Source organism: Miscanthus floridulus, chromosome 14, assembly GCF_019320115.1.
Source record: "Miscanthus floridulus cultivar M001 chromosome 14, ASM1932011v1, whole genome shotgun sequence".
NCBI classification, from domain to species: domain Eukaryota; kingdom Viridiplantae; phylum Streptophyta; class Magnoliopsida; order Poales; family Poaceae; genus Miscanthus; species Miscanthus floridulus.
In genome coordinates this window covers 10,929,832-10,954,502 of record NC_089593.1, presented here as the reverse complement: position 1 = coordinate 10,954,502, position 24,671 = coordinate 10,929,832, and the positions used below count along the sequence as shown (strand labels likewise).

General features: G+C 43.8%; 2 protein-coding genes across 4 annotated transcripts; both read left to right on the top strand.

Annotated features, from left to right (window-relative positions):
• On the top strand, window positions 1-9,229 carry LOC136505204 (uncharacterized). Of its 3 annotated transcripts, none has more exons than XM_066500341.1 (7): window positions 1-137; window positions 1,842-1,920; window positions 2,201-2,354; window positions 3,614-3,750; window positions 5,198-5,351; window positions 5,423-5,482; window positions 8,947-9,229. In XM_066500341.1, exons 3-7 carry the CDS (start codon window positions 2,201-2,203, stop codon window positions 8,964-8,966), a joined length of 525 nt encoding a protein of 174 aa, XP_066356438.1. In that variant the 5' UTR covers window positions 1-137; window positions 1,842-1,920; the 3' UTR covers window positions 8,967-9,229. The 3 variants fall into 3 exon arrangements, with proteins under 3 accessions (XP_066356438.1, XP_066356437.1, XP_066356436.1); XM_066500340.1 differs by having other exon boundaries at window positions 8,839-9,229; XM_066500339.1 differs by lacking the exon at window positions 8,947-9,229 and having other exon boundaries at window positions 5,423-8,802.
• An 8,937-nt stretch (window positions 9,230-18,166) lies between these two features.
• On the top strand, window positions 18,167-19,087 carry LOC136506070 (MYB transcription factor 69-like). The gene has a single exon (XM_066501194.1). It carries the CDS (start codon window positions 18,167-18,169, stop codon window positions 19,085-19,087), a length of 921 nt encoding a protein of 306 aa, XP_066357291.1.
• The last annotated feature ends 5,584 nt before the right edge of the window (window positions 19,088-24,671 follow it).

The window sequence follows — 24,671 nt, the reverse complement described above, 5'->3', positions numbered from 1 at the left end:
TGTAGAAGCAAAGAAGATCTTGCTTCCAAGTAGCTCAGAGCAGTCCGGCAATTCAGAGTTGGACTTCACTTGTCCGCCACTCACCAAGATCCGTCTGCCTCTCCTCTCCGCTGCCGGCGACTGACCGGTGACCGCAGGTATGGCCGCTCCCTCATCGTGAATCCTCCTCCCCCATCACGACTCCTTGCTCGTGTTCGCGGAGGAGATCCGCCGGGCTCGTCCACGTCCCTCCTCCCAGCTCTCCTCCCCCGTCCCCCACGGCCCGCTGCTGCCCCTCCACCTCCGCGCGCCCCCTCGCTAAACCCAGCCCTAGCTTGGCTGCCCCCACTGCCCCGGCGCCACCACCGCGCCGCCGCTGCCACTGTAGTCTTGATCTCATCTCCCTGCCCTGAATAATAGGACTCCCAACCCCAGCCCGGTCAACAAGATTATATATGTTACCGCCCGCCGTTGATTGAGTTTTTTGTTTGTTTGTTTGGTCGAGAGGATTCCTGGTGGAGGCTGACTCATATACCTGAAATAATGAATGACCCCGGTTTGCTGTAAATCATTTTACCGGTAATGTTGTGTATATATGACAGGCATTTGGTCATTAGTTATCATTCATAGTTGTGTATTTTGCGGTTAATCCTGAGATACAGGCCTGTGGCTTGTGTTGGTAGGATCTGTTTGGTGCTGCACATTGGGCAGACCTGCATTACTCTGTCTTAATGTAAAGCAGTAGGTGATTGCTAATTCAATCAGCTGAAGGCTCAAGTGCCTCTTTTTTGTCTGCATTTCGTACACCAATTTACAGGTGCTATAGTCAGCTTGCTACAGGTGTGCTTCTTCAGGCCATGAACCATAGCAATATTACTAGCACCATTTAATATGGCTGTACATGCCTGTAAGCCTGTTAATGTTTTCCGGGTCTCTTTTTCGCACATCTGTGTTGCTTCAGTTGTGTTCTTCTGTCATACTGTTTTTACAATTATTATTATACTTTTCATCTTCATGCTAAATCAATTGCCCATGGTATAGCTCCTAAGTTACAAAGACACAGCTGGTATCAGTATCACTACAAAGGACCATTTTGTGCTGACTTCAAATGTACTTACTGGGCAGAACGATGAAGAATGAATTTTCTTTTGAGTTGCATTTGGTTGCACTAGTTGTGGGAGTACTGGTCTTATTTAGATTGCTGTCTTGTTGTATTTAGCAACCTTAAGCACCAATCTGGCAGCAATTCATTTAACTCATCTGTACTCATTCCTGAGTTTTGCTGTGGAAATCTCCAACAGCTTTGCGTTCATCTGAAATATCAGCAGTGCCTTTTGTGGCCACCTGGATACTAGGCAAAGTTATCTGGATCCTTCACAGGCATGGGCTAGGAAAGGCATCTGATCAGTTTGTCCCATGTTCCCATGGATGAATTAAATAAATACTGGTACCACCTACAAATGTATGGGGATAACGTTTTCTTAGTTTAAAATTCGACAGATTTCCCTTTGGTACCTTTATATAAGTGCATTGATTCATTGATTGGAACACAGAAAACTGCAACGCGTTACTTCTTCGGTCACACATAAAATTAGTTATTATTTTGTGGATCTGGAAACTGATAGCTTTATTGAAACCAGTTCCTTTCCTTCCGGCGATGGAAGAAAAATAGGAGCTTTCTATTCATTTGTTCTCTTGTGATTATTTCTCCTGTCATTACTTTCTCGTACATTTATGGTTTCAGACTGGTAGCTTTCCCAGCTCAGTACTCAGTAGTATTCCTTTTCATTTTGGTATTTGAAACCTTATCAGACTAGATCTGTGATGGCTTTCCTTGTTGCTGTACATCTGCACACCTGCAGGGTCTGTGACAATGTCTGGACCTTCGTCCTAACAGATGCAACATTCAAGAGCGCTGAGATTCAAGAAACACTATGCAAGGTGAATTTGTCCCCTCTGAGCTTTGATTCTGTGAATCTAAGCAATCGGCCATGGCAATGGACTAGAGTACCATGGCTGCCAACATGTTATCTGTACTGAATATGGAATGTGGTTTTGCTCTTTTTCTGTTTAAAATTTAGATGAAAGTGTTGAAGTTGACATGAATTCTTTGTGCCTTACATAATCGTGCTTTGGTTTAGGTGACACAGGCCAAACAAGAAGTAAATATTGTTGATAGATGTGTAAACTTCTTGTTCCATGCTCTGCTACTTTGATGCAGATGGATCTCAACGCCGTGGTGGCTGCCTGCTATGCCCTTCCGGTACTCGTCTCTGTGCTCACAGTCCGCTTCTTCTACGTGCTGTGGTACAGTGGCCAACCAGCATCAAGGCCACGCACCACCGGATTGCGTTGTCTCATCGTCCTTGGCTCCGGTGAGTACGTATTGCAGTCTTGTCTTGCCTGTCAAATACCTTATGGACAAGTTTTAAATGCGGTTGCCTGGTATATAAAACAGTACTCAAAGGTGTAAGCGCATACATAAGTAGTACCAACATGTGGCAATACTGAATAATTGTTGGTAACTGCAACTTCATATGCTAATTGATCTTTTTCTACGGTAATGAAAGCACAACTCTTGGTCTCTGTATATGGGAATTGGCTTTTCACTGACTTAATCACGGTAGACTGTCACAGACAGTGGCGGATGCACGATGCGGGATAAGGGGGGGCTAAAACAATGGAGATGTTGATTTGCATGAAGATTTAATGGTGAAATCAAGCTTTTGCTACAGTAATTAGGCTTGAAATCAAGCCATTAGGGGGGGCTGGAGCCCCCCCCCCCCCCAGCCCCCCCTTTGGATCCGCCGCTGGTCACAGAAGAGTTCTTGGGACAAAATTTTGTTTCATCCAGAGAAGTTATTGCTCCCAGGCAACCGTAACATTTGTGCCACAGCAATTCTGCTTTCTAGAGGGCATTGTCGCAATTTATACAAACTTGGTGCATGTTTAAATTTAAACTTGGTTCCTATATTCGTTGCCATGTTCAAAGTTCATAAAACAGATCAAACTAAAGATGTGTCAACTAAGACAGCTTATATATGATGTTTATACAACACAAGATCATGCTCCTTGTGCAACTCTGATGACCCTGAACTGAGTTATGAGTTCCCTTTTGTAGCCTCTGCTAGACATTTTTCAGCTCCGGTATCTATTCTAAGAAGGGCGCATTTTTTTAATAATCTTTTTGCACTTTGGTTGACTTCCTTCAGTTTATTCTGCTCATGTGCAAATGCTATTCTTAGTTGCCAATTTGCTAGTGTCGCAATATCTTGTCTTCTTCATTCTCGCCCTATTTAGCATGTGTTGGCTTGTTTAATAACAGTATGAAAAATGTCAGGATTATATCATTTTACAATATACAATTGCAAAACACACTTGTATCTCTTAGCGATAAGTATATTTATGCTTTAGTTTTCTCTTGGCTTTTCTTTTTCCCATTGAGAAATTATATTCTATTTTAACACGTTGGATCACTATCAAATAGCATATCACTAGTATTTATAATATTTTACTGGACTCATGTGCACACTCTTGCCAGAACATTTGGTAGTTTTTCTTGAGTTATCAAGTGTCTAAGTTGTAAGATATGTAGCTTGATGAAACATGTATTATTTTGTGTTTTGGTTGTTAGGAGGGCATACTGCAGAAAAGATGAATATTGTAACAACACTTCAGAAAGATAGGTTCGCACCAAGATACTATGTGGCCGCACTTACTGACAACATGAGTCTTCAAAAGGCACAGGTCTATGAACAATCACTTATTCAGGTGGAGGTCAATTATTATGTTCCATTGAACCAATGGTTATGTTGGGAACTTGCTAGGCTATTTAAAAGGGAAAATTGGCTGCGTACCATCAAAAGATGTCAAGTTTAGATATCTACCATCAAAAGATGTCAAGATTCTTTCTTTGCTGCATATCACCGAAAGGTCACAAAGTTGTTGGTTTCTACCACTTCCCTTAACTTCGCTAACGTCCTGTTGTATCTCCGTTCTCGAGTCGTCTTCTTTGAAGCCTTTCCACGAAGAACACGGGCACGCAGCAGGCAAGGATGGCGTCGGGTTGGCCTGGCACTCGCCACTGCCAGCCCGGGAGGCGAAGGCCGGCGGGGCAGCAGGACCGGTCTCGGGGAGGAACATGAGCGAGGTGAGAAGGATCCAGCGGTCTTCCTGCTGACGACGACCTTGGCGGCAAGCGGCGCTTCGCCATGGGGGGCCTTCCTTTGCTTGTCCATGCTCGCGCTGCATGCCCGCCTAGCGTCTTTCGCGTCTGCGTCCGCACACTCGCGCCGCCAAGGACCCCGCCCCGCGCGTGGAGACGGGCGGCTTCGGCTCTGGCTCCAACCACCTGCAGCCGTGGCAGGGGCAGCCGTCCCGTTACTCCCGTCCCCGTCCCCGTCCCCGTCCCCGTCCCACATGGTCGGGAAGCCGCTGCCGAACGCGAAGGGAAGCGAGATGCCAGCCATGATGATGGTGAGCGCGCTGCGTCCTGTGTGGCGGGGCGCGGCTGGGTTCAGCTCGGGGCTCACGAGGAAGAACAAAAAAGCAGGCTGATGTTCGCGAGCGTGTAGAGCATGAGTGCACGACGAGGCTCTTCCTCGGTGTGCTGGGCGGACGTGGAGCGGGGCTCTCCCTCGGCGGGGTAGGCAGACGCGGAGCGGGGCGAGGAAGACGCACGAGCTCCCCGGCGGCTGCGTGACGTGCGAGCTCTGCAGGCGGCTGCGTGGGCGATGGCGCGCGAGCCGCGCAGGTGGCCGTGTAGGCGGTGGCGCGTGAGCTGCCCCCGGAACTTTGTCATCGCGACCAAGGCCACGGGTGCTGGGACCTCGCTGGCGTGCACGGGGAACTGCTTCGCTGCGCTCGTCTCTTTTGCCCACGCGGCCCGCCACTTCCTCCGCGGTGATGGCGAGGCTCCGGGCGCTCCAGACCCAATGCTGCTTCTACGCCTTCGTGCGGCCGCACCGGAGCGCAATCGCGGCTTCTCCTCACCTCCACTGGTCGCTTGACCGAAGTGGAAAGAGAAAGAGACAGAACGGATGGCGTTAGCAAAGTTAACAGAAATGCAACCGATCTATAATGTTGTGATCTTTTCATGGTATATATCAAAGAACCAATATTTTAATGGTACATTGCCAAATATGTAATCTTTTGATGGTACATAGCCAATTTTCCCTATTTAAAATATGGAATGTGATTATATTTAGTTCCTTTTCAGAGTGATGGAATGAAGACTGTCGAGAATACTCATTTCATGCAGATATATCGTAGTCGTGAAGTAGGCCAGTCTTATATTACATCCATCGCAACAACATTGCTAGCCACATTGCATGCTATGTGGCTAGTAATAAGAATCAGACCACAAGTGTTGTGTACGTAGTTCAAGCTATGGTGGCTATTTGCAGCATGAGTTCAAATACTAATGTTTGTGATACTCCTTCAGATATTTTGCAATGGTCCAGGGACATGCTTTCCTCTATGCATCTCAGCTTTCCTTCTGAAGGTAGCCCTCACAGCCTAGCTTCAGTTATTAAAAAGAACAGCCTACATCTATGCTTGCTTACTTGATGCAGTATGAGACTTGTGCCATTGATCTTGGAGGATAAATGGATATTGTGATTGCTAATTCCGCGTCCCAAATTTCAAGTTGATGCCAATTTTCTACCAGTACCTAACTAGTTTAGGATTGCTGTCTTTCTGTAGGTGCTTGGTTTGGGATTGAAAGCATCTAGGCCCCTTGTTGGGTTTTGGTGATTAATGACAATACAAGATTACTATGACTAACGTGTGTTTTGCAGAGGCAATTAAGTTAGGTCATGGTAATAGAGATCGATTGGACAATCGAGATGGTCATGCCCCTACGATGGAAATTGTTTCGGTTTCAAAGGATGGACGACAAGGTTAAGGATAACTAGTTCTAAGTGTTGATTGGAGTTGGAGAGACACTTAGAGTAGTTTAGGACTTTTTTTTCCTTTGGCCGTACTATTAAGGGGGGTGAAAGCATCTAGGCCCTTAGTTGGGTTTCGGTGATTAATGACAATACAAGATTACTATGACTAACGTATGTTTTGCAGATGCAATTAAGTTAGGTCATGGTAATGGAGATCAATTGGGCAATCAAGGTTGTCATGCCCCTACGATGGAAATCATTTCGGTTTTCAAAGGATGGACGACAAGGTTAAGGATGACTAGTTCTAAGTGTCGTTTGGAGTTGGAGTGACACTTAGAGTAGTTTAGGACTTTATTTTTCCTTTGGCCGTACTATTAAGGGGGGTATGGACGGGTAGCTTGACCTAGGTGAGTCTAGTAAGTTAGGTGTGGTGCACACTTGTTAAAACTAGCTCTAGGTAGCTCCTACGAATGTCTAAGATCCATTGGAGCAAACTTCATTCACATATGATCGAGAGTTGGAAGTGAATGGAGGGTCAAATGCTGACCGGACGTTGGCTCCGATGCGACCGGACGCTGGCCGCAGGGTCCGGTCAGTTCATTTGATCAACAGACTGCGTTCGGTGCGACCGGACGCTGAGAGGCAGCGTCTGGTCGACTCCAGTAAGGTTCCAGAGAAGGGAATCTACGACCGGACGCGTCCGGTCAGTACTGACCAGACCCTGGGGGTTCAGCGTCCGGTCGAGTACAGTAAGGTTCCAGTAAGGGTTTAATGCGACCGGACGCATCCGGTCAGTGGTGACCGGACCCTGCCAGCGTTCGGTCAACACATTTTCACTGGTTCGTGGGTTGAACTGACCGGAGCGTCCGGTCAACACGGCCGGAGCGTCCGATCACCCCGCAGAAGCTCATAACGGTTCATTTTTCAGACTGCCTTATAAATAGAAGCTCCACTCGTATGTGGAGTCACTTTTGCTCATTTCAACAGCTGAGAAACACGTTTGTGAGTGCCAAGAAGAGCAAGGTCCTAGTGAGGTGATTGAGATTTGAGAATCCAAGAGAGTAGCCTCATTAGTGAATCAAGAGTAGCCAAGTGTGCATCCATCTTCTCATTAGCCTTTGCGTGGTCAAGTGAGAGTTCGTGCTTGTTACTCTTGGTGATCGCCATCATCTAGATGGCTTGGTGGTGATTGGGAGCTTGGTGATCACCCGGCGGAGCTTGTGGGTGACCTAACTCAAGTTGTGAGCGGCTTTGGGTGATTCGCCACGATGGAGTGTCGAAGAATCAACCCGTAGAGAGCACTTGATCCTTGCGCAGATCAAGGGGGAGCTACACCCTTGCGCAGGTGCTCCAACGAGGACTAGTGGGGAGTGGCGACTCTCCGATACCTCGGTAAAACATCGTCGCGTTCCTCTCTCTCTCTCTCTATTTACTTTGAGCATTTACTTTGAGCAATTCAATACTTGTCTTTACATTCATAGAATTGTCATGCTAGAGTAAGTTTAGAACATAGGTTGCAAGTCCTTTGTGCGTTAGAGTAATAGAAATATTTTTCTAGGCACAAGGGGTTAATTGGGCTAATCGTAGGATTTAATTATTGCAAGAAAATTTAGAATTAGCCCAATTCATCCCCCCTCTTGGGCATCTTGATCCTTTCAGGGGGTATGGACAGATAGCTTGACCTAGGTGAGTCTAGTGAGTTAGGTGTGGTGCACACTTGTTAAAACTAGCACTAGGTAGCTCCTCAATATGCCTAAGATCCATTGGAGCAAACTTCATTCACATATGATCGAGAGTTGGAAGTGAATGGAGGGTCAAATGCTGACCGGACGCTGGCTCCAGTGTGACCGGACGCTGGCCGTAGGGTCCGGTCAGTTTATTTGATCAAGCAGACTACGTTCGGTGCGACCGGACGCTGGAGTGATCAAGTGACCGGACGCTGAGAGGCTGCGTCCGGTCGACTCTAGTAAGGTTCCAGAGAAGTGAATCTGCGACCAGACGCGTTCGGTCAGTGCTGACCGGACCCTAAGGGTTCAGCGTCCGGTCGAGTACAGTAAGGTTCCAGTGAGGGTTTAATGCGATCGGACGCATCCGGTCAGTGGTGATCGGACCCTGCCAGCGTCTGGTCAACACTTTATCACTGGTTCGTGGGTTGAACTGACCGGAGCGTCCGGTCAACATGACCGGAGCGTCCGGTCACTCCGCAGAAGCTCATAACGGTTCGTTTTTCAGACTGCCTTATAAATAGAAGCTCCACTCATGTGTGGAGTCACTTTTGCTCATTCCAACAGCTGAGAAACACATTTGTGAGTGCCAAGAAGAGTAAGGTCCTAGTGAGGTGATTGAGATTTGAGAATCCAAGAGAGTAGCCTCATTAGTGAATCAAGAGTAGCAAAGTGTGCATCCATCTTCTCATTAGGCTTCGCGTGGTCAAGTGAGAGTTCATGCTTGTTACTCTTGGTGATCGCCATCACCTAGACGGCTTGGTGGTGATTAGGAGCTTGGTGATCACCCGGCGGAGCTTGTGGGTGACCCAACTCAAGTTGTGAGCGGCTTTGGGTGATTCGCCGCGACGGAGTGTTGAAGAATCAACCCGTAGAGAGCACTTGATCCTTGCGCGGATCAAGGGGGAGCTACACCCTTGCGTGGGTGCTCCAACGAGGACTAGTGGGGAGTGGCGACTCTCTGATACCTCGGCAAAACATCATCGCGTTCCTCTCTCTCTATTTACTTCGAGCATTTACTTTGAGCATTTACTTTGAGCAATTCAATACTTGTCTTTACATTAATAGAATTATCATGCTAGAGTAAGTTTGAAACATAGGTTGCAAGTCCGTTATGTGTTAGTTTAATAGAAACACTTTTTTAGGCACAAGGGGTTAATTGGGCTAACCGTAGGATTTAATTATCGCAAGAAAATTTAGAATTAGTCCAATTCACCCCCTCTTGGGCATCTTGATCCTTTCAGGGATGGTCCTCCATTTTCTACATTGAAAGCATTGCAACAGTGAAGAAGCTGTCATTGAGTGCTTTGCTGTTGTTCAAGCTACGGATAGCTGACCAGTTCTTTGTGCAGTGGCCCCAGCTGCAGCATGAGTATCCTCGAGCATGCTACGCTGGTCGTTTGATGTGAAGGCTTGACCATATCTGACGTTGGGATACAGTATTTTATTTTCCAACTCAGAGATTCAGAATACGATGGCAATCTATGTACACTTCGACAAATACAATTGTGGTTGCCTTAAAAAGAAAGGCTTTACACTCACATTTCATGATGCGGGCATGGAAATGCAAGTTACCTAAAGATAAGTTTTTCTGAATGTAAGAGAATCAGAGTGGACTTATCAAGTTATTGCAGAATGTAGAACTTATTTTTTATGTTTCGATAGTGATTATTTGTTTATAACTGTGCCTGGCCCCATTTGATGATTCTAGTCAGCAATTTGGAATTCAACATTCTTTGATATGCTCTTTTGCTGACTATTATTAACAGTTTGTTTCCCCAGACCATTTTTAGGGGAATGCCTTCCAAACCTTGCATGGGGTAAATTCTTCACCGTGGTGCATTGGCATAAGGGAAAATCAACGTAGTGTCGCCCTTGAGGGCTAATCGTGCTGTACTTTGGCCTCAAAAGGCAGTGAAATTTTTTATTGGTTTTTTTTAGCTGTTTCTATTGTGTGTATGATTTTGTTTTAACTGAGAAATGGCAGGAGCTCTACCTTGCAGGAGTATATTAGAGAAAGGAGAAGCAAAACGTACAACAGAAAGTTCAGCCCTGCGGCCGCACAGCCAGAGAGGAAGGAGACAAATTGCTTGGAGGGTAGCACCAAACACAAGTAGAGAACAAAACATCCTAAGACAAGAAGGACATTTCACTACTGAAACCTGTAAACACACCATGATTGGTCAATATCTTCCTTTGCTCGTAGGCCATGGCCAAAGCTGAAAAGTCAGCGATTCCTTTTTGTCCCACAAATTCCACGTAACATAATTGGCTACACCGTTGAAAGCGCTTCTTTGCTCCTTTGTACTACCTTTGCCGCAACCTCCCACCAATCCGCAATGGAGGCAGCATTGGTGGCCTGGATGTGAAGAAGCAAGATGAGGACAAGCTTAGCATGTGTGGCTAGCACAAGGATTGGAGGATCAAGGGTCAACGCTAGGCCACAATGTATGAAGAATGAAGATATCCCCAATGGTTGATGACAAAGACGATCAAGAACTCAAGGATGAAGTAGGAGATCCATGAAGGAGTCAAGTGCGGCATGGTAGGACTCAAGAATTGAAGACTTTTCAAGAGTTAGGATAAAAAAAATACAGGGGGAGTCAAGTGTGCTAAAGCTTGTCCTAATGTTCAAGTGTGAATGGTGGTGCAATATTGGTGAACATTTGGTCCAAAGAGCTTAGGCTTAATGCAAGGAGCCCAACGAAACAAGTCTCGCTTCAATCGGAATTCATGAGAATAAGTTAGAGGCAAGAATAGTTGATGATGCAATCACAAGATTGTCCAGTGGTAAGATAAATGCACCCACGTATTGTGGAGTCCGGCCAGTGAAGTCAGTGGAAGACACTACCACTGGATAATTAGAGGACATTCAACAGAGGCTAGGGTTTGGTGGCCCTAAGAAAATGAATGTATAGGACGGTTGAAGAGACTGTGACGTCTAATAGGGGTGAATTAGGCTTCTTTAAACTAATTGGCCAACTAAAACCAACTTATCAAAACATATATATGCATGATTCTATCCAAATGTGCACTACGTTTTTGCTAAGTGTTTCTATCTCTAATGCAAAATAGTTTTGCACTCTAGGTTCCAATTCTATCGACTAACCTAACAAGTTAGACGAAGAAAGATAAACACACAACCTAAGGAATGCAAATAAGTGTGGAAATGTAAATTCGTTCAAACCCCTCTCAAGGATGCCCTCGCAAAGGCCAATCTTCTAGTGTGGTAACTCCATGGAGAACCAACGGGCCTTCCCCACGTGCAAGGAAGCGGGCGAGAGGGAGAGGAAGCACAGGCACCAAGTGGTGCACGATCTTGTGATCATTCCTTCTTCTATGGGCTCAGGGGTGAGCCTTGCTATTTCATCTCTTGTCCGTTGTTCGAGCTCCTGTAGTGTGGTCTGCCGAGCGAGAGCTGCAAGAAGTGGACATAGGGAAAGGTGAACATTATGGATGCTAGATCCTCGAAATTTAGTGTGGTGATCCAACGGTTGTGAAATGCAGATGGTGTGGCTCAATATGGCTGCAGCTTTTATACAATGTATAGGATATAGGATTGTAGTAAAATGGACTTGTGTATGATGATATAAAAATAATTTAGAAGATAGCTTCTTTTATTAACAAAGGTGGTAAAAAGTAAAAAATCTCTCTATCTCCAAAAATACCTTGCAATTTTTAGAGGTAGACGGCTCATTTATCGAGGCACGTAAAAATATATTAATAGAGGCGGTCTTTTTAAGATGTATGTCTCTAAAATAGTGTATCCTCTCATAGGTGAATATGTTAAAAGATCTGCCTCAGGAAATGGGCCTGAAGCCTAGGCACCACCCAACACTATGGGCACATATACATACAAGCACTTAGGGTTTAGGTTTCATCGTTCTCTCTTTCTCCCTCATCAGCCACCTCTTCTCTCTCTCTCTCTCGCTCTCCTCTCTCTCTCTCGTCTCTAGCGAAGGGTGTAGTGGCAGCAGTAGCCTTGGCCAAGGGTATGCCCAAGGGCACCGCCGAGAGCACGAAAGAGGGCGTAGCTAATGACACAACATCTTGTGGCAGCGCACTAACCCCACACCCCCTTCTAGATCTAACAACGGCGCACGAGCTAGATGAGGTAGAGCGCACCTCTCCCTCCCCCCCCCCCCCCCCCCTCATTCTCTCTGTTCCGGATTTGTTGGCAAGGGGAGGCAGGAGTGGGCTAGATGGTGGTGGATCTGGTGGTCGAGGTGTAAGTAGGCTCAATGGTGATGGTAGGGGACAAGAAGGGGTGAGGGTTGGCGGATTAGTGGTTGAGGGAAACGGCAAGCTATGACAATATCCACGAGCGGGCTTCATGGGCCTCCGGTGAGCTCGATAGGCCCTTACAATAGGCTCACAACGCTTTGTTGGCTAGCTATTCTTTTTTTGGATTTACCGAGGCTGCCTTTGTTATTCCTGACTAACAGTGACTTCAGGACAGAGGAGAGCCACCATCCGACTATGTTGATCCATATTGGCCATGTGTAAATATATTTTGTCCTAGTGCTAGAATAACCAGAGAGTTAAGTAAAATATATAAACATGTAATCACAAATTAGAAGTCACAAGAGATTTATTTAATAATAATAATCCTATATCCAGCCGCTTGAAAGAGAGACGTAGACTTGTATTATTGGTAGTTCATTTTATTTGGACTTTTAGAACCCAGCAGTCATGTCTAATTAAACGAAGGAATTGATTAAACACAAGCCTGCACGATGACGTAGCTACTAGTTGACGATATATCTATGACATAACCAATGTAGGGTCAACAACAAGAAGCAATCGAAATCTGCTAACAGTAGTAGTAGTAGAACGGGTATGGGTGGTCGATGACACGAGTTAAATGGACGGCATATCGGACTTCTTTTCATAGGCCATGTTCGATTGTCTTCTAATCCGTATTTTTCAACTTGTTTTTTTCAGTTTAAACAGTATTTTTCTCTCATAGTAAATCAGTTAGAACAGCGTTTCGACTTATTTTTTTTTTCGAGAAGCGAACGGAGCCCTAGTCAGTTCCTAATTATAGAGAGTAGCACTAGATGGCATGATGTACATTAGTAATTGGCTACGAGTACTACCTAGGCTTTTTATAGGACTTTTCGTCCGCACACAACACACTCCTGCCATACCTCTCTACATCAGTCGATGCACACAGGCATTCACAACGACTGCTCACTGATATTTTTCTATAGAAGTTCGATTCTGAAATCAGAATTGGATGTGCTTGCGTTACATAAATGAGTAAATGACATGTTAACGTGTTTATCAGAGTTACATGTTAATAACCGGTGAGAAAGAGCTAGCTAGCTAGAGTTAAAGATCAAATACTCCATCAGTCCAAAAAAAAATACAATTCTCGTTTTTCGAGAAGTCAAATAATTTAAAGTTTTATCAAAATTATATAAAAGATACTAACATTTATGATACAAAATAGGTATCATTAAATTGATTATGAAATATACTTTTTTAGTAAATTTAATTGGAGACATAAATGTTTTAATACTATTTACTATAAACTCGGTCAAAGTTAAACTAGTTTGACCTTTACGCAACTCAAAGTTGCATTCTTTTATAGATGGAGAGGGAGTAGTTGTTATATATTGCACTCAATTTTTGTCATTAATTTCCGGATCCAAGTGGTAGGCCCTTTAGTGTTCAATATATGATGCACAAATTAAAACATGTCTAGAGGCCATGCTATGTGCTCACTAGGGCCATAGTGAGCCATGGCCTCTCCTCACTTTTGCAATTCTATAAAGGATGCTATAGTATCTTAGTATATTTTGCTAATGAAGCTTTAAATTGGACACTCTTACACTCCTTAAACCATGTACATTCCAGTTTGGCTCCTTCTAAATTTAACCTCAAGCTTCCGCCACTCCGTTCGATCCAAAATGAATGTCATTTTGAATGATAGTGTACATGTTCTGTTCTGTATGTGGCAACATTTTCACTAATGGTTTATTCGAAAGAATATGAATTTCTAATAAGAATTATGAAAACGACATATATTTTGGACTGGCTTCGTTCAAATATACAGCTTCATTAGTTGTGTTTGACTTTGTACGGTTTTTTATGAGTATCTTTGACTATTGATTTCTTCTAAAATACACACTCCATGCTAGAACATAAGCATATTTTGTACAGAAAAAATACAACTTTTACAAAGTTTAACCAACAATTAGTTAGAGCATCTCTAAGAGTTTCCAAAACACATTCCCAATCTTATTTGTTTTTGGCAAGATGGACAAAAACCGCTCTCCAACAACTCCTTAACTACTCTCAATCTTTCTGCAACCGGGAGAATTGATCCAATCGCGCGTGTGTAAATGTTCTCTCTCCCGTGTGAACACAGCTATACTCCATCTGTCCCCAATTAATTGTCGCCGTTGGTTTCTATGCCGAAAGTTGAACTCGATTTGTAGAAAATACATGCAACATTTGTATTTTCAAATAAAATTATTAAAAACTAGATTCAATGATATTAATTATGTACCGTAAATATTAATATTTTTTGTATATATATTTAGTTAAAATTATTTCTTGGGAAGCGAAAATGATAGATATTTATGGACGGAGGGAGTATATAACACAGCTATATATATAGTAAACTAGCATGGGTGCCCACGCTTCGGGTGGGAAGGAACACATATAGACTAACACCACATTTATAGCAAACATAGTATCCCCAGTAGTTATTCTCCTATTCTTGCCTCAGAACCCACTTTTACGAGAAAAAAGATCCGGTGAATTGAAAGCATGCATAGTGTTAATTGAATTATATATATATATATATATATATATATATATATATATATATATATATATATATATATATATATATATATTACTTACTTTGTGTACGATTACATCTAGTGGCGCTTTGCAATGTTTCATGTGGTGTTCCTCAATGAAACTTTTTCAAACACTGTGCCCAATAAAATAAAATTTTAATTTGACCTTTAATAATTGTTGTAGTTAAGAGGTCGGGTATATATAGTTGCTAGAAAGACCAAATTATCCTTGGATAATATCTATCATATCTTGGTACTCTGTTTGCTCTTTTCTTAACAAGTCTAAGATGCTCAACCGACTATTGTCTTGGTACACAGCTATATATATATATTAAATACTAGGAATAGTACCTCACGTGGGAATTTATATAAATAAATGGGAGAAAAGCGACGTGGAACTCCAAACCCCCACAAGCTAGCGCAGAAAGAGCTACTGCAGGCCGTACTCGTACCATCGCAGGGCATGGCCACAGGCCACACCACACTGTACTGTGGATTCCGAATCGATCCTCTGGGTTATATTTATGTTAACACTATTTAGCTCACTATATATAAACAGTCTCAGTTGCTGATGTATTTCCGTTATGCCATTAGTGGGAATGGGCGATCACCCTCGCTGCAAAAAAAGAAAAAGAAAAACTACTTAGCTCACTACGTGTTGAATCACCTTACCGACAGTAAAATCCCGAGCCACCTCCTGTAGACTGCAGTAGTAAACTTTTTGAATGTCCACACTATCACAACTGTAAATTAGGTGAAACCCCAATCGCGCGTAACCTCACAAATAATGCTCCAATCCCCGGGGCCGGGCCCGTCGCTGTTGTTGGCCCAATCGTGCCCGTCTGCCGCTGCTCGGCCCCACCCTGCCGTCGCACTGTTCGCGTGTGTGTTTATTATATATACACAAATATAATATATATAAATATTATTACATATACGTGCTCTATACTTTGTAGGCTATATATGTGTGTAGAGAGGCACACACATATACTACAATATAGCTAGTTGTAGTTGCAGTGAGTATTAGTGGAGGGAGTCCCGACAGATCGAAACGTTGCATATGTTGTAATGGCTATATACGTATGTTGTAAGCGTCTGTTCCAAATGTTTCATCCGTGTTTTCAGAAGTATGTTTATTTGGATGCTGAATATGTTTCACACATATGTTGCAAGTATTTTTTATAGATGTTGCATATGTTTTGCAGTGGCTTTTCAAGTGTTTTTAGTTTATTTGCAACTGTTTTAGATTCATGTTTCGAGTGTTTCGTCTGTCTTCATACGTATGTTGTAAATGTTTCATCCGTGTGTTTTAAAAGTAGATTATGTGTTATACATGTTGCAATGACGCCGATGGCTGGCGGACAGCGGCCTGCCACAGGGCTTCAGCTCCTACCTCGCGCGGTGCGCCTCGCCCTCTCCTCTCCTCTCCATCCCCTCTCTTCCCTTCCCTCCATCTCGCCATAGCAGTTCGAGCTTGGCGGGGACACAGAGGGGCACATACGGCCCCACGTGTGGGGCAGGGCAACTCATCCGAGCAGCGCGGAATCCGAGCGGCTGGGGTGCACTGCATGGAACAAGAGCGGGAAACGGAGAGCAGCCACGGGCATGCCCGTCCAAAAGTCCGAGCGCTAGCACTTGCCAACCTCAATCATGCACAACCTCACAAATACTGCTCCAATCGACAGGCCCTGGGCGGACTCCACCGCACCCATCGCTGGTGTTGGTCCAATCGTGCCCATCACCGCTGCTCTCGCCCCACCACGCCATCGCCGCTCACTGCTTTTCTAGGATGGTCTATGATGGTTTGTTGGGATGGTTGGGGCGGCCGTTCCTACCCATACATCTATGAAATCATCGAACCGTCCTTACATTTTTCTTTTTGCCCAGCTCAAGTCACAAAGTCACGGCAGGTCCGAACCTACGACTTCATGCCTTGCACATTACTCTTCTAACCACTCCACCCCATACTTACTTGTGTTCATATGAGATATTCTTTCTTCTCGTATTATACTCATTCGATTATTTTAAATGAAAAAGTTGTCAACTATAAAGTTGTATAACATTTTGGGATCTACAACTTTAGTTTTGGTCATTTCTCCATCTGAGGTCATTTTAGAATTTAAATTTTAAATGTGAGAACTTTAAACATAATTTTCTATGGATAAATGGTTTTAAATAAAAAAAGTTGTCGACTACAAAGTTCGGTAACTTTTCGAGATCTTCAACTTTTGTTTTGGCCGTTTCTCCATCCAAGACCGTTTGAAAAATTCAAATTTCAATATGTAATTTTACTGTTTGACGCTCATTTCTAGAGTCGGTTGTAGATCCAGCCGTCTCTAGAAATCCATTTGTATAGGGGCAATTGGATCTAGAGCAGCCCCTACAAATCGATTTATATAGAGACGGATTGTTTTGGAAACTACTGTTGGAGACGATTTTAGATTGAACTGCCTCTCTATTAAAAAAAGAGAGAGACGCCTCTACGAATGCTTTTTTAGAAGTCACTGCTCGCATATATATGTGTGTGTATAATATATAGTCTATACTTTATGGGCTATATGCGTGTGTAGAGAGAGGCACACACACATATACTACATATAGCTAGTTGCAGTGAGTATTAATGGAGGGCATCATCAAGATACAAGAGTAACGAGATCCTGATCGATTGATCTTTTTTTTTTTTTGAAACGACTGATCGATTTATTTTATTATGATCCACGCAAGAAATGATTAATGAAGAAGAAGAAGAAGAAAAAGATCCTGCATGCATGCATGTGTGGGTGCCGATTTCTGACCCGTACGTAATGTACGTAGGAGATAATATAATATACGAGTAACTATCAGTTTCTCCACATAATTTGCAGTGTGGCTACCGGGCTGGAAGCGCATTGCATGCCAATGCATTATGCATATGCATGTATATATGTGGACCTACTATATACACCGCAAATTGCCGTGTTATGAGGGGTGGGCCTACTTCTTCATCACTTGATAAAGTCATATATGCACTCGATCATGCAGATGTGTGTGGGCCGGCCGGGTCCATGCATTCACTTGACATGTTCTCTGCGACTAAATACTACTATGCGTACCTTGGTTATAATAATCGTTAATGCTTGAATGACAAAAAAAATCTAGACAAGGAGAAACTTCGAGAGTTTTCAACCGCAAGGAACTACCGTATCAACAATCTTTTCTTTGGACATCATGAATTTTTCATTCCAAAGTAACAATAATGTGAAAAACAAATTTGCAAGAACCATATATTAGTATGTAGATGGAACATAGCTGTCATCCAACTCTGGAGACCTCTTTCATACATATGGCGGAACAAATTGCCTCGAGTGAGTGTGCAAAGGTGTAGAAACCCTAGCTTTAAATTTCACATACAGTAATAGCAGTAGTAGTCAACAACGTCAAACAGTTCCCTCTAGGTAATCCCAGAGGTCAACAAATTACTGTACGTCTGTACTTGCTCTTAGACACGAGTGAAAACAAAACCATTACTGTACTTGCTCTTAGACATGAGGTGAAAACAAATTAGCTGTGCTCACGTAATTGCTAGCAAGCTAGGCTTATTGGTCAGTGAAAAGGAGCTCGTCACTCCCACAAAGTCAAAACGCAGCTCTCTCGTCCAGTCGTCCTACTATATATATAACGTACCGTCACACTTCATGGGCACAACTCCAGAAGCTTAGCTGCAGGCAGCTAGCCAGGCACCGGCCGCCGGAGACACAAGCTAGTGGCCGGATCGACGATGGGCAGGCCGCCGTGCTGCGACAAGGTGGGGATCAAGAAGGGGCCATGGACGCCGGAGGAGGACATCGTCCTGGTGTCCTACATCGAGGAGCACGGCCCCGGCAACTGGCGCTCCGTGCCCATCAACACCGGCCTCATGCGCTGCAGCAAGAGCTGCCGCCTCCGCTGGACCAACTACCTCCGCCCCGGCATCCGCCGTGGCAACTTCACCCCCCACGAGGACGGCATCATCGTCCACCTCCAGTCCTTGCTGGGCAATAGGTGGGCCGCCATTGCTTCTTACCTCCCGCAGAGAACCGACAACGACATCAAGAACTACTGGAACACCCACCTCAAGAAGAAGCTCCAGAAGCAGCAAGCCATCGACGCCATCTTCGCGCCACCTCCGCCCTCCGAACCTTCCATCATACCGGTGGCGGTACCCACCGCTGCCGCCGGCCATGCCGATTGCCATCACGATGACATGACCCTCTCCAAGGACAGCTATGCGCTCCCAGCCAGCAGCACACCAGCTCCAGCTGATGAGGTCACCCAATTCATCGGCCAGTGCTCGCCGCCGTTCGCTGCCACCAACAGTGACACCTTCTCGTCGCCGTACGCCTCCAGCATGGACAACATATCCAAGCTGCTCAACGGCTTCATGAAGAGCTCCCCGACGCAGGATGACGCTGCTACCAATATCAAGCCCTCCTCGGTCATCGACATCAACCCTTACGATCACAAGTCCGGCAGCGCACTACCACCCATCTCCGACGACGTACCACCACCGCAGCAGCAGCAGGCGTTGACGGGACACGGCGGTTATCGCAAGCCCAAGCTGCAGCAGCTGTCCTCCATAGAGAAGTGGTTGTTCGACGAGGCTGCCGAGCAGATGGAGATCTCCGACGGCTGTTGCTCAGTTCCCAGCATGCTGCTTTAGCTCCATGAAAGAAGCGAACATGATAGCCGATATACACGTGATCGAGTTGGGTAGGTTAATTTGTCGGTGCAAGTTACTTTAGGAGAATTTTATTATATATATATACACACACACACGTTTTATTTTACACAAGCATGAGACAAGAACAATACATGCATAGTTAGTCAAAACTGGCACCGCCATCTAGTTAGTGACATGATACTTGTGGTAGATAGTTTGACACTGCCGATCACAAGTCAGAAAAATAAGAGCAAGTATAAGGGCTTGGCTACTTATTAGCTGGAGCTAAAAAAAATAGCATAAATTAGCTAGGGTTGGCCGAGTAGTTGGCAGCTGAAGGCTTGGCTAAGACGTAGGAGAGATAAGAGGAGCTAAAAAAATAGCATAAATTAGCTAGGGTTGGCCGAGTAGTTGGCAGCTGAAGGCTTGGCTAAGACGTAGGAGAGATAAGAGAAGTGATATATAAGTTTACAACCAGCTAGGGCTGTAAATGTACATCCAGCCAGCAGTGGTTGTATTATTAGTCCTGCTGTAAGAGATAGTAACATGAATAAGCAATTATGACCATATAAATGTTATGTAAGCATGTCAAGATGATGTAATTACGTTACTTGTATTTGATATTTTCCTTTGTGCATAACTGAGATGCATTCAGAATTTCAGATCAGTTGAATGAGTGTTTTGTTTAGAATTATTTCCTTTTCTAAACAAAATAAATGTAAATTTACTTAATTATATATGTCTAGTGTGAAAGTTTATACCTATGCCTACTTGCCTAGTGGGTATGGAGTAATGAAAAGGAAAATCAACCAAGCTTGAATAAACTAGGTGGCCTTTTAATTAAGAAAATAAATAATAGGTGTAAGGAAAATGGACCCTTGACCCATTTACTTTGGATTTTGGTGTTTGATGACCAACACAACTAAATTGGACTAATGAATTTGCAAGTGATTGTTTTGTAGTTCAATAGGGTGCAAGACGCGACTTGAACGAAGGCGATGTGATGATCCGATGATCAACACCATAAGCAAGACCCTAGAAACACAAGAGAAGAATCAAGATATCAAGCAAAGTCCAAGCACGAAAATAGAAACCAAACCGTACACAAGATTGCGAAGAAACGAGCTCACAGAAGTGACCGGACGCTGGACCGGACGCTGGAAGAAAGTGACCGGACGCTCCGATCAAGAGGCTCGGCAAATAGGCATTAGCAACAGTGACCGGACGCTGGACCTGACGCTGGCGGCAAAATCGACAGGACGCAGGACAACAGAGTCCGGTCGAGTACAGAGAGGTTCTAGAGCGGCGAAAATGCGACCGGACGCTGGCAGCATCCGATCAGTTGATCGCAGCTCTAACGGTTGGGACAACCGGATGTGTCCGGTCAGGACGTGATCAGTGTCCGGTCAGTAGCAGAAAAGCGAGATTTTGTCCCCAACGGCTACTTTCTCAGTGTGGCTTATAAATACAACCTCCAACCGACCAAATGAGGAGAGTGGAGCTAAGGAAACGTACTAAGGGTGTTATACCATTTTAGTGATCTCCACTTGCATAGTGTTTAGTGTTTTATTAGGTGATTAGCATAGGTGCTTTGCGAAGTGCTTAGGTTAATTAGACCACCGCTTATGCACTTGCTCTAGGTTTAGGCCTAGTGTTTAGTGAGGTTTGCATATCTCTTACCACTCGGTGCTTGCGAGCACCATTGTTGTACATCAGAGGGGCTTGTAGTCTTGCGAGATCACACCAACCGAGTTTGTGGTGTGGCCACCACCGTGTACCGGAGGGAACAAGGCCCGCGGTGTTTCGGCCGGAAGCTTGATAGTGAAGATGGTGGGGAGCATCCGAGAGAGGCTTGCCGGAAGGCACGTCAGAGACCCACTTGTGCGTGGGGAAGGCCTGAGGCTATCCACGGAGTTACCTGACCAGGAGCTTGGCCCTTGCGAGGGATTCCTTACAAGGGGCTACAACGAGGACTAGGGGGAAGCTTGCACGCTTCTCGATACCTCGATAAAAATACCAGAGTCGTCGACGGGAGTTTGCATATCTCTACCTTGCTCTTTAGCTTCCGCATTTACATTGATCGTATTACTCTTTTTGCGGTAGAGATAGCAACACACTAGCAAAACCATAGTTGCACATTTAGATACGTTATCTATTGCATATGTTTTGCTAGGGTTAGAAAAAGAGACCATAGTTTAGAGTTAGTTTTTTAAGTTGCCTAATTCACCCCCCTCTTAGGCGTCACGGTCCTCTTCAATTGGTGTCAGAGCCGGTTGGCTCAATTTAGACCTTTGGCTTAACCGTCGTTGAGCCAACGCTAATTAGAGTGGTTATGATGGATACCTCTAGGCCTCCGCACTTTGACGGCACTAACTTTCCCTATTATAGAGCTAGAATGGCTTGCTACCTTGAGGCGGTTGATTTGAGAGTTTGGAGAGTCACTCATGACGGGATGAAACCCATTAAGAATCCCGATAAACCCACGAAGAGTGATGAAAAAGAAATTCATTTCAATGCTAGAGCTAAAAATTGCTTGTTTGAATCTTTTAGCATGGATGTGTTTAACCAAGTATTCACTTTAAATACAGCACATGAAATATTGTTAAAACTCCAAGAGCTCCATGACGGCACAAGTAATGTCCGTGAGCAAAAACATTATCTAGCTAAACAAAATTATGATTCCTTCGAAATGAATGATGATGAGCTGGTTCGTGATATGTATTCTCGTTTGAATCTAATTATCAATGAGCTCCATTCTATAGGATTAACAAAGATAGATGATGCGGACATCATGAGGAAGATCATCTCCGTGCTACCACAAAAGAAATATGCAAGCATCATCACCATCCTTACAACATGGAGGACTTGAGCACCATGACCCCGGCCATAGTCACTAGCAAGATAGCGGCATTTGAAATGTCACACAAGATGGGTCAAGAAGAAGCCTCTTCATCAAGCAAAGGCAAAGCTCTCGCATGTGGCGAGAAAAAGAAGATGAAGGGCAAGCAAGTTAAGACAAGCTCAAGCTCAATCTCCTCAAGTGAAGATGCTGAAGAAGATGAGGATGATGATGATGATTAAGACTCAAGTGATGATGATCAATCTTCCTCCTCCACCTCTGACCTTGATGAAGAATCAATCAAACTAATCAACAAGGTAGAGAAGATGATCCAAAAGCTCAATGTCAAGGGTGTGCCCATCCAAATCAAAGATCTCATTTTCACAAATCAAAGAAATGAGCAAAGAAAGAAAAGATGCTATGGATGCGGCAAGTTGGGGCACTTTGTGGAAGCTTGTCCAAATAAGCCCACACCCAAGATAAAGAAGAAGGCATGCAAGAAACAAGCCCTCACATCAATAAGGACATGGGATGATTCTTCAAGTGAAGAAGAACACCATCACAAGAGGCGAGGGCACAAGCACTCATCATCAAGCTCTTCTCGTATGTGCCTTATGGCACGAGGTAACGAAAGCTCATCCTCTAGTGAGAGTGATAATAATGATGAAATACCCTCTTATGAAGAAATTGTGTAACAAAATCTTAATTATGCTAAAGTTTGCACTAGTCAACAAAAGAAGCTCGAAAAGGTTAAAGAAAAGCTAGATAGTTCACAAGAGGCATACAAAACTTTGCTTGAACAATATGAGAACTTTGCTAATCTTAATATTGAACTATCTACTAAAATTGAGCGATTTGAGGCTAGTGCAACAACAAATGCATGCACAATCAATGATGAGCAACTTGTAAAGAAAAATGAAAAATTAAAAGAAAAGTTAGCTAGCTCACAAGATGCTTATAAAAGTTTGCTTGCTAAAATGGAAACCATGTGCAAACATTGTGATGAGCTAACTAATAAAGTTGCTAATCTTGAAGCCGTTAGCACAACCCCCACCAAGGCATCAAAAAAGAAAAGTTCTATCATTAACATGTCTAAAAAGGATGCATCTACTTCTTGTAATGATTTATATTTAGACTCACCTTTGTGCAAACAAGTTTGTGTTGAGAAAGTTGTTGTAGATACATGCACACAAGAGGTTGCAAAGGAGAATGAGCAACTCAAGCAAGAAGTAGCCCACCTCACCAAGGACTTAACTCAAGTGAAAGGCAAGGCGAAGCAAGCCCAACTTCATCAAGATAACACCATCAAGGGAGTGAAGAAGCTTGATGAAGGACAAACCATGGTTTGCTATGTGTGCCATAGAGAAGGCCACAAGTCCTATGAGTGCAAGGTGAAGAATGGGGGAGGAGCAAAGAAGAAGGAGAAAAAGCAAACAAGCAAGCTCTCCAACACCTACACCAACAAGGTGGACAAGAAGGCCTCCACACCTTATCTCTTGAAGAAGAAGAAAAATGACAAGGTGGTGGCTATCAAGGTGAACAAGCATGCCAACAATGAGGTCAAACGCTTTTGGGTGCCAAAGGAAATCATCTCCAACATGAAGAGCACCAAAAAAGTTTGGATCCCGAAAGGGAAGTGAGAAGTCCTATGGACTTCGGGGAATTTTGAGACTTGGCAAAGTATGTGTGCATTTCATGGGGTGCATCATGATGGACAAAATCATTGCCAAGAGGGTTAGTGAATACTATGGACCCAAATTGCCCTTCTCATGTTAGGTAACTAGACTCAATTTCCTTCAAGTAGTATCAATTTGCATTTCCTATAAGTGGTATTTCTTACAAATTGGTATCTTTAAGCATCTAGTTACTTTTCATGCCTATGTTTTCATTTGCATGCTCATATCTTTTGTCATGCATACACTAGGTATATCTTATGTAGGCTTACTTGGTTTCATTCTTAACCCTTGGAGCAAACCTACATGGTTTAAAATTGTTTAGAAGCATGACACATAGCTTGTCTTTTGATTGTTCATCTAGTATGTGCCAAAGTCTAAATTATAGATAATTTCTCCCGAATATCATCTTCGAAAATGATTCTCACATTCATGAGATGTCATCTTTCAAGTGGTATTATTGATTCTAAAATCAATGTACATGACTTCTACAAGTATCCCACACTTGTGTGCACAATTTTAGGGGGGAGGTTACTCTATAAGTTGGATGCCTTGAGACTAACACCTTTTCAAGCTTATCATGTGTGTAGTAGTCTCATTGCAAGGAAAATGGTATCTCCGGAGTTAAGCATCATACTTCAAATATCCACCACCTATTGCAAGTGGCAGAAAACAAATTGGTTTCCACATGTGGTATTTCTAAACCGATATCATCATGTTGATTTCATTTTGATATTTATATGCTTTCTTCATGCATTATATAGATTAAATTCCCTTGAACAATAATTTGCCAAATATGCATATGCCTTGCTTTCTACCATATGTATGCATATATTTAGGGGGAAGCTTAATCTATATAATGTGAGAGTCAAATTTTGTGACCTATTCCACTCTACACACAAAGGTTCACAAAGTTTGACCCTCCCTTGTACTACTAATGTCTTTCTTTTTGGTGTTTGATTCCAAAGAGAGAGAATTTAGAGGACCAAAAGCAAGCATTAATTTGTAGGGCCATAAGCTAGAAAATTTACAGGTGGTAATGGTCTACAAGTGGTAATGGTCCGAGAAAGCA

Bases quoted from the DNA above. Each gene is read 5' to 3' on its own strand.
- LOC136505204 (XM_066500339.1), top strand. From the start codon at position 2,201: ATGGATCTCAACGCCGTGGTGGCTGCCTGCTATGCCCTTCCGGTACTC. The intron at 2,355-3,613 runs GTGAGTACGTAT...TTTGGTTGTTAG, and splicing joins TCTCATCGTCCTTGGCTCCG to GAGGGCATACTGCAGAAAAG. The intron at 5,352-5,422 runs GTACGTAGTTCA...ATACTCCTTCAG, and splicing joins AATCAGACCACAAGTGTTGT to ATATTTTGCAATGGTCCAGG.
- LOC136506070 (XM_066501194.1), top strand. From the start codon at position 18,167: ATGGGCAGGCCGCCGTGCTGCGACAAGGTGGGGATCAAGAAGGGGCCA.